Source organism: Dendropsophus ebraccatus, chromosome 1, assembly GCF_027789765.1.
Source record: "Dendropsophus ebraccatus isolate aDenEbr1 chromosome 1, aDenEbr1.pat, whole genome shotgun sequence".
Lineage (NCBI taxonomy): Eukaryota > Metazoa > Chordata > Amphibia > Anura > Hylidae > Dendropsophus > Dendropsophus ebraccatus.
The window spans coordinates 225377002-225387634 of NC_091454.1; the positions used below are offsets into that span (position 1 = coordinate 225377002).

The 10633-nt window shown below is 43.1% G+C and overlaps 1 protein-coding gene across 1 annotated transcript; it reads left to right on the forward strand.

Moving 5' to 3' along the window:
- The first annotated feature begins 251 nt into the window (after nt 1-251).
- Nucleotides 252-1199, forward strand: LOC138785394 (olfactory receptor 11A1-like). Its single transcript, XM_069961303.1, has one exon. It carries the CDS (start codon nt 252-254, stop codon nt 1197-1199), a length of 948 nt encoding a protein of 315 aa, XP_069817404.1.
- The last annotated feature ends 9434 nt before the right edge of the window (nt 1200-10633 follow it).

Genomic DNA, 10633 nt, shown 5'->3' on the forward strand with positions numbered 1-10633 from the left:
GACCCTATTGGATTCCTATGTTTATCTGACACTATAAAGACACCAACATCTGGGAATCTCCAGTATTTGCATGAAAAGAGCCAATAATTCCTATATCGCATTACAGCTGAAGACATCTCAGACGTCTCGTGAGCGTCCTCTGAGGGGAATTAGTCATGTGATATAGTTTCTGTCTGTTTAGGTACCTTTCAGCTTAAACTGTTTCCATTTATATGAAATAAATTATAAATTGGGTATTGGACATATAAATGATGTGCTTCGAGAATGAGACTCGGGTCACTCAGATACGCATGATCGGATTCCAGAGTCTCTATAAATACAGGTCTCTTCTATTCATTGTGTTCCTCCTGACTTACCTCTTTATACTGGTCGGGAACCTTCTTATTATCCTCTTAGTGACCATTATTGATCACCTCAAAATCCCAATGTATTTTTTCCTTAAACACTTGTCCATAGCCGACATTCTTGCAACCACCTCTGTTGTCCCCATGATGTTGGACACAACATTTGTAGAGGAGGGTGTTTTGCCACTTTGGGGTTGTATATTACAACTTTATATATATGCAATAATTGTAATTGCTCAATGTTATCTTATTGCCGTCATGTCCTATGATCGATATTTGGCCATTTGCCACCCATTACGTTATTCTTCATTGATGGGTCCACATCTTTGCCTCCGTCTTGTTATTTGGTCATGGCTTTTATCAGGTATGTTAATGTTAAGTGAGATCCTTGTTGTTATTCAACTAAACTTCTGTGGTTCAAATTCCATTGACCACTTCTTCTGTGACTTTGGTCCTACCATGGCATTGGCCACATCAGACACATCCAGTCTCTTTTTACAAGACCTTATTATTTCCATTTTTACCTCATTATTCCCATTTTCTTTTATTATTGTGACCTACATTTGTATTTTCTACACCATCCTTAAAATTTCTTCAACTCACAGTAGAAAAAAAGCCTTCTCGACGTGTAGCTCCCACCTGATCACAGTGTGTATGTATTACGGGGCCGTAATCACAATCTATTCTACTCCATCATATGAAAACACATCCCATATCAACAAATACATAACTCTGTTGTACATAATAGTGACTCCATTGATGAATCCCATCGTCTACAGCCTGAGGAACAAAGAGATCAAGAGAGCCATGCAAAAACTCATCAGTCGTATTTTTCTAAATGGATGGAGGAGATGAAACTTTTCATCTAAAGGTACAATGCTACTGTATATGAAAGTCTCATTGAGATATGAATCGCACAGGGACAAATAGCTGACAGTAAAACAGTAATTTTTTAAAAACATATCTGAATATTTGTACTTTTTCCCATTTTTTTTTTTTTACTTGCAGTTTTTAACATAAAAATAAAACAATAACATAAAGTTAATATAATTCATGACAGCAAGGCAAGAATAAACATGTTCGGTCATCGATTCCAAGGGCTAGACTATCTTGCTGGTAGGCTACGAGGATTGAGATGCTTCACTGGTAGAATTCTCGCAAAATATATTGTCAGTATATGGACAGGAGTAAATTAGGGGCAGGAGGGGGAGAAACAGAGAAACAGTGAGGGGGAGAGAGGGAAGGTAGGGGACATGAAATGAGGCTAACCACCATGCCAACAGATTGCAAGAGGTGGGAGGTAAATGAAGATAACTGGATTCATAGAGTTAGAAAGAAGTTTGAAGTCCAAAGAGTATATCAGGGAGCCCAGATGGAACAGTGATGCCTGTATCACCGAAACTACTGTTTCCTCCAGGTGGTAGATATGGTCCTCCTTGTTACCCCACGGAGGTATAGAAGGACAAGAACATTAATGTTCTACGCTACAATCAGTGCCTAACCTCACAGGTTTGAGGCAAAAACGCTCAGGAACATGACAAAATGATGTGGAAACTCTAAAAGTGTGGAAACTGTTGGCCACAAGAGAGGGAAAATCTCATATTAACACCCGCGGTTTTGGAATGGGATGTCTAACAAGCTCATGTTGGCCCATGTAATACAGTCTATACCTGTAAGCCTAAAACATAATAAATATTTATAGGCAAAATAAAACAAACACTGAGCTCAAGGAGTTAAGCAAAAAATCCAACGACTCAATCTGTCGTCTCTATTGATACATTGCCCCTGAAAAATTTGAATATGCTAAAAAAAGGGGTCTGTAGATCCGCAGTTAGGAGAATCAAAACACAGGAATAGCCAGATATCCCTCATGGGTAGGAAATCCATTGCCAAGGGGTGCCTCCCAATGGGGAGATGACCAAACCACCCTGATACATAGCCCCTTAAGTCCTGCTCGGTTGTATTAGGACATAAGTAGGGAAATATCCAGGCAGCCACCTTTGTGTCAAAATCAATGAGAGGATGGTCTGGGCTCCTGATTCCGGTATAAAGTACAGCCAGCATCAGATTCACCAGCCAGCACCGACTTCCCGCTTGCCTTCCGATTTTGTACTTCCTTGCCCGTGTGTTGCTGACTTGGCTTGTTTACTTCGCTCTATTGTGTTCGTTTGTCTGTCTTCGTTTTACGTTTACACTTACATCAGTATAGGGATCGGCACCGTGGTTGTCCGCGACCGTTGTGTCAAAGGTAGCCACCTTTGTGTCAAAATCTAACAAGGGAAAAAAGAATACTGCTTAACACTGATGAGGGGCAACACCCTGAAACAGCTGGCTGTGAATGGATGCCTGTGTGTGCAAGTGTATCTTGTAGTGGTGGTGTTACATTTTGCAGGGCAGGTGTCTAGTGGTGTTTGTGTTACAGCATATGGGACAGATGTGTCAAATGATGATGATGGTGTTATAGTATATAGGGCAAATGTGTCTAGTGGTGGTGGCATTACAGTGTACAGGGTGGATGTGCCTAGTGGTAGTGGTATTATAGTGTACAGGGCAAATGTGTGAGGGCAGATGTTACCAGTGGTGGCGGTTAAAAATTGGGGAACTTTTCATATTGGGGCAGTATGGATAAGGTATTGTATAGGGGTGGGGAGGGTGCTGGAAAAGTGTGGAGCCTAAAATGTTTGTCTGATAGATGCTGCAGGGACAAGTCATGGCTAACAGAAGTCTTCATGATAGCCTGGACTGAATAGAGAAGAAAAGAGAAAGTGAACAACTCTAATGAGAGAAGATGTCACCTGTGAGTCACTGGATGTAATTGCACCCTGATCACTATGCTTTCACTATGTAGGGGGATTGCTGGACTCTGTAAAGTGTTTTTATTATTAAGTAGCAGTATTGGTGGTATTGTTCAGCCATTAAGCAGTGATGTGTGTTTAACATGTGGCAGTATTATTTTTCCCTTGTGTAGTGGTAATATGTAGTCACTATGGGCTGGTGATATGTGGTTATTGTGTATTATTTGGAGTTTATATGATGTTGATCTCTTTATGCTGGCTTTGTTCAGGAGCAGTATGATGGTAATAAGTCTGATGATTTTCTGCATGTAATACTTCCTTTTGATTTTTGAGGGGGAAGGGGAAGGGTACTATTTCACTTCTATCCCCAGGCAGCAGAAAAGCTAGAATCTGCCCTCATCTAATGAGTTATACCATCATACCATATACAAAACCCTATATGCAGAACATTGTTACTTCCATAAAGTAAGCATATAATGATTACTGCACAGTTACTGTACATTCAGTTACTCACATGCCAAATATTTTCTTATTGTCCTTTGTCATTTTTCCCATTTGGCTCAGACCATCATGAGGACTTCTTTGGGTCACAACTTATCTCACATTTTATACCACCCTCAACCCATCTCTGTACAAGCTGCATATTAACAGTGCCCTAGGTGGTAATATTAACCCCTTTTATAGCCCATGCAGTATTCGTTTTCTTAACGATAACCCCATAAAGTAGTTACTCCAGTGTTTCCCAGTCCTCAAAGTTAGGCCATGGGCTGCTAAAACTCCAAGAGCTTAACCACCACAGGAGAGGGAACCAGATATGTCCATGCTAAGGGGGAACTGTGCCTCTTAAGTCTGACTTGAGCCATACCAGTCTGAACATGAAAAGATAATCGATCACGCATCTGTAAAAACATAATTTGTGACCAGGGTCCCTGGCTGAAGCACGTCTAGTGTGGGTGACCGATCACCATGTTTGTCCTTCTTGGATTTTTTGACAAATAAAAGAAAGTCTTTTACGGATGTGGGGCTGGATTATCTTTTATTCACTTCCTTTGGCTCCCGCTGGTCTCCAGATGAGCCCTTTGCACCTTGCATTGATTGCCTCCAACCAACAAGCCCAGGTATACATTCATACAGCACTTTATGGTACAATTATGGTTGCAGCGGTAAAACAATTTTTTGCAGACTGAACAGGAACTTATCTAAAGACGGAGGAATTATTTACTGACATGCCCCCTTCTTCCTGATGGGCTTTCTTGGCATAAGTAAAGGGGTAAGCGCCATGCTGCTAGACTTGCTACTGTGTTGCCTGTCCCACATTGATGGATTAACCTAAAGGACATTAAAGGACTACTCAAGGCAGGGCGATTTTTTGTAAAAGTGTCGGGCAGTTGAAAGAAATAATGTGCTCTCACCTCCACAGCTCCAGTGTTGATGTTGCGTACTGCCATAACAGGGTCCCCGCTTGGGCACTGACTGGATGAGCGGCCTTGACATGTCACAACCCGAGTCCCCTCTCTAACCAGGAAGCAGCCGGGACCTGGGGGACCAGAACGGGGGTACACAGCATCAGTGCTGAAGCCAGGGAAGTGAGAGCATGTAATTTCTTTTAGCCTCTCATTCCCCTGTACTTTTAGAAATAATTGCCCTGCCGAGAGTTCTAATATAACCTCTTCCCGCATCAAAATGTAAATGTACGTTCTGATACAGATGGGGGGTTTCAGAGAAAGGTCGCGGTGACCCCACTCTAAACTGCTGCTATCTGCAGCCCGGGACCGAGGCTATTAGCAGGCGCAGTCCATTCACTGCACCCTCTAATTGGACATTTAAGTGCAGCTATCAAAACTCACATCTGCATTTAAATGTTTTGTTTGCCCCTATTCCTGGTGTCAAGTGGGGGGATCCCCCCCCCAAAAAAAAAAAAAAAAAAAAATGTGATCACAGACAGGAGTTCCCTTCTTCTTACCATATCACACTGACGCTGACCCCAACTTGGCAATCTGTAGATCTGGCCTGCAGCAGCCCAGAGTAATACAAAACTGATTAAATTGATCATTGCTGTATTAAGTAAACTGCCCTGATCTTAGTGAGATCACTGCAGTAATGAGAGATGAGAGATCAGGGCAGTAATAATAAAAGTCCCGAATAGGGAATAAAAGTTAAAGTATAAAAAATAAAGTTTTTTCATTTATAAAAAAAATCCCCTACCCTAATAAAAGTTTAAATCACTCCCCTTTTCCCATTTTATAAATAAAATAAATAAACAAACAAACATATTTGGCAGCCCCGTGTGCCTAATTGCCGATCTCCTAAATGATCACATTCCTGATCTTGCACGGTGAATGGTGTAAGCGCAAAAACCCGTCAGAGTGCAAAATTAATGATTTTTTGTCACATCAAATCCAGAAAAATATTAATAAAAGGTGATAAAAAGTTGCATATACTCACATTAAACACATTTAGTTTTTTTTTTAAGGTTTTAATTTTTTGAAGTCAGATAAAATAAAAGTGATATAAGTTACTAAGCATATAGTTGTAATCGCACTGACTTGAGGAATAAACAGTACATAACATGTCAGTTTTACTATAGGAAAAGTCACCAAAGTACAATTAGTGTCGCAAAAATAAGGGTTCATTTGGGTTTGTAGGTGAAAAAATGCAAGCGCTATTGAAATGAAAATTAGCCCAGTTCTGAAGGGGTTAATAGCCACTAGTGATGAGTGAGTATGCTTGTCTGAGCTTGGTACTGGTTCGAGTATTAGGGTGCTGGATGGTACTCGTTACTCGGACGAGCATCTCGCGATACTCGAGACAATGAAATCTTCCTGTTCCTGCATGTTTGGGGTGATTAACCCTCCCGTGCCGACGATCGCTGCTATATGCTGATCAATACAGAACAGCATATAGCAGCTGAAAACAGCTTTCCGGGTCATCGGTGACCCGGAAAGCAATGGCTATTGGTGCTGTCCGAGATAGCACCAATCGCCATTAGTGTACTGGGGAAAGATGGCGCCGATGCCAACCCCACGATCGCCGTGATAGGCCGGCCAGCCCATCATGACGATCAAACTGTAAAAAAAACTGTTTTGTCGGGTTCTGCACCCCTCAGCTAAGTAGCTGATGGGTGCAGAACAAGTGTGTGTGGTGCAGGTGTACCATACTCACCTGATCTGGGCGTCTGTAGCGAAGATCTGAGGTCCGCGCCGTCCTCGCGTCTTCTTCGCGTCACTTCCTGGTTCGGTCATCCAGCGTCGGAAATCTTTGGAAACGCTCGGGTTCGGCGGGCCTCGGCAATGTCCGGCAGCGTCGCTCTACTGCCCCCTAGCGGCTGATCAGTGAATATCATTCACTGATCAGTTGCTTTGGGTTAAAAAGACGTAAGTGCGCCGCTGATTAGCAACTCCTCCTTTTTGGCGTAGGGGCGTTTTTCCTCCCTATATCCTACCGCCACTGTCTGCTGATAAGGCGTAGGGATATTTTTTCTTACTGTCAAAAAAACACATAAAAAACACTACACTACACCATACTACATGGAATAAAGTTTTACACTACACCACTACACATTTACATACCCCATATACTAATCCCCGTATAAAGATGGCCCCCAGGGTGTTTTCGTCGTCGGAAGCATACGTTATTATTGCCTCCGACACCGAAACAGCCAGTGAGGATGAATGGGGGGCCCTTCTTTCCTCCAATAATCCTCATCATCCTCATCATCCAGTGACGTGTCTGGGGGGTAGCGTAGCGTACGCTGCCCCCCAGACACGTCTTTTCCGCCAGTACCATCCCAATAAGAGATCACGGTATGGCCTGAAATTCTACAAACTCTGTGAGAGTACCTCAGGGTACACTTACAGATTCAGGGTATGTGCACACTGGGGAATGGCGAAGGATAACCCTTTGTGCATTCCGCAGCTGGCACCCGCCGGCGGACTGATGGAGGCGCGCGTCTCCACCCGTGTTATAGACTTTATTCTATGCACGGGCGGATTCCGCTCTCCGTCCAACGTGTTGATGGAATGACGGATGATGGAATCCGCCCGTGCATAGAATGGAGTCTATGACACGGGTGGAGACACGCGCCTCCATCAGTCCGCCGGTGGGTGCCAGCTGCGGAATGCACAAAGGGTTATCCTTCGCCATTCCGCAGTGTGCACGTACCCTTAGAGTGTATGAAGGAAGGGACACCCAAATCCAGCCGCCAGATGCCCCCCCCCATCCTCCGAGTTAGTGGGGAGATCATTCGGGAACTGATCTTCCCACTGCTTGATAAAGGTTACCACCTGTACGGGGATAACTTTTATACCAGCACCCCCTCTTCCGGTCCGTCGCTGCCTGAGCTACTGTAGCTTGCGGCATGATCCGAAAATATCAGAGGCAGTAATAGAGCCCTAATATTTAGCAGCCATGGAGCGGACCCAGCGCTTCTGGATATGAAGGACCCCGTATCGCACCAGGCAAAACATTTTCCAGGTGACGTCCCCCACACTGGAAAACAGGAGACCCCAGAAGAAGTGCAGACTGTGGCGTAACAGGGGGATCAGGAAGGACACCATTTTCCAGTGTGTCACCTGTCCTGATCACCCCGGCCTCTGCATACTGGATCGCTTCAAGGTGTACCACACGTCATTGGGGTTCTACATTTTCTAAATTCTGTCCCTTATTCCTATTTCAGGGGTCACGTTGATCCAGGGATTATTCTGATCGCCATTATGGAGTCGGGAAGGAATTTTCCCCCTGTGATGAGGCTACTGTCGTCTGCCTCACAAGGATTTTTTGCCTTCCTCTGGATCAACATAGGTTGAATTTGATGGACACCTGTCATTAAACTAATAAACCTGCCTTATAAACTAATAATTGGCATAATAACCCCAAATAAATTAATAATTGTCCCTTTTCCCCAGCTAAAAAGGTATGGCCGCCATTCCCATTAGAGGATGCCATGATGGAATTACAAAGCCTCTGTGCGGCCAGGAAAATAGAAACCCCCCACAAGTGACCCCATTCTGGAAACTACACCCCATAAGGAATCTAACAAGGGGGGCAGTGGGGATATGGCCCCCTAGTGACGGCCACATTTGGGCCGTGAAAATGAAAAACATTTATTTTTTATTTTCACGGCACATGTTCCACTTATGTGCCCGTCACCAGTGGGGTCCATATGCTCACTGTACCCCTTGTTGGATTCCTTATGGGGTGTATTTTCCAGAATGGGGTCACTTGTGGTTTTTTTTTACTGTCCTGGCAGCACAAGAGCTTTTAAATTGCGACATGGCCTCCATCCTCCATTACAGACTCTAAATGGAACTCTGTCCCTTCGGTGGCTTGCCCTGTGCCCATATGGCACATTATATCCACATGTGGGGTATTTTCGTACTCAGGGGAAATTACCCTACACGTTTTGTGTTCACTTTCTTTTTTAACCTCTTGTGGAAAAGGAAAAAATCAAGGCTACACCAACATTTAGTATAAAAAATGTTTAATTTTTACACTAAATCATTGATCTTGTCTTGATTTTTTCATTTTCACAAGGGGTTAAAAGATAAAAAAAAAACACTAAATGTGTAAAGCAATTTCCCCTGAGTACAGAAATACCCGACATGTGGACATTAAGTGCCATGCGGGTGCAGGGTAAGCCTCCAAAGGGAAGGAGCGCCATTTGGCTTTTTGAGGCTGGATTTGGCTGGAATGGATTTCGAGGGGCCATGTTGCATTTAAAAGGCCCCTGTGTTGCCAAGACAGTTGAACCCCCCCACAAGTGACCCCATTATGGAAACTACACCCCTCAGGAAATGTAACAAGGGGTGTAGTGAGCATATGGACCCCACTTGTGACGGGCACAAATGTGGAACAATATGGCGTGAAAATGAAATATTTCATTTTTTACACTGTAATGTTGGTTTAGCCTAAAATTTTTCATTTTCACAAGAGGTTAAAAGAGAAAAAAACACACAAAATGTGTAGAGCAATTCCCCCTGAGTCCGTAAATACCCCACATGTGGACATAAAGCGCCATGTGGGCGCAGGGCAAGCCTCCGAAGGGAAAGACCGCCATTTGGACTTTGCAGGCTGGATGTGGCCAGAATGGATGATGAACGCCATGTCGCATTTACAGTGCCCTCGTGCTGCCAAAACACTGCAAACCCCCCACAAGTGACCCCATTCTGGAAACTACACCCCTCAAGGAATCTAACAAGGAGTGCAGTGAGGATATGGACCCCTTGATGACGGCCACATTTGTGCCGTGAAAGTGAAAAAATGAAATTTTTCCCTTTCACGTCACATTGTTCCACACCAGTGGGGTCCATATGCTTACTGAACCCCTTGTTAGATTCCTTGAGGGGTGTAGTTTCCAGAATGGGGTCACTTGTGGGGGGTTTTTAGTGTTTTGGCAGCACGAGGGCTCTGTAAATGCGACATGACCCTTGAAATCCATTCCAGTAAAATCCAGCTTGCAAAGGCCAATTGGCGCTCCTTCCCTTTGGAGGCTCGTCCTGCACCCGCTTGGCACTTTATGTCCACATTTGGGGTATTTCTGTACTCGGGAGAAACTGCGCTATACGTTTGGTGTTTAATTTTTTTCTTTTATCCCCTTGTAAAAATAAAAATTGAAGGCTAGAACAACATTTTAGTGTAAAAAATAGAATTTTTCCTTTTTTACACCACATTGTTCTGAAAATCTGTGAAGCACCTGTGGGGTCCAGATGCTCACCGCACCCCTTGTTACATTCCTTGAGGGGTGCAGTTTTCTAAATGGTGTCCCTTTAGGGGTGTTTTTTAGGTTTTGGCACCCCAGAACCTCTGCCAACCTGAAGTGGTATGGTCAAAAATGACCAAATATAACGGAGGCGTTGAAATTCACTAGGCGCTCCCTTATATCTGAGGCTTGTGGTTGCGTCAAATAGCGCAATAGGGCCACATATGGGGTATTTCTATAAACTGCAGAAACGGAGCAATAAATATTGGGGTGAATTTCTCTGCTAATAGGTTTATTATTATGAAAGATATTGGATTACAATAAAATCTCTGCACAGAAAATTCGATTTTATTTCTGTAACTCCCCTAAAGGGTTAAAAAACTTTCTGGATGTGATTTTGCAGAGTTTGGGGGTGCAGTTTCTGAAATGGGGTGCTTTGTGGGGCTTTCTAACATACAGGCTCCTCAAATACACTAACCTTTACAGGTCCCTAAAAATATCTGATTTTGAAATTTTACAGAAAATTTGGAAAATTGCTGCTAATGTTTTAAGCTTCCTATTGTCTAAAAAAAAAATGATATATCGTTTAATAAATTAGACATGTTGCTAATGCTATTTAAAATATAATTTATGTGGCATAATCATTTTCTGTATAAGCAGAGAGGTTTCAAAGTTGGAAAAATTCATTTTTTACAATTTTTCACGTTATTTTGGTGTTTTCCATAAAGATTCGTAATGAGTATCGACTCCATTTTACCAGAAATGTGAAGTACAATATGTCATGAGAAAACAATCTC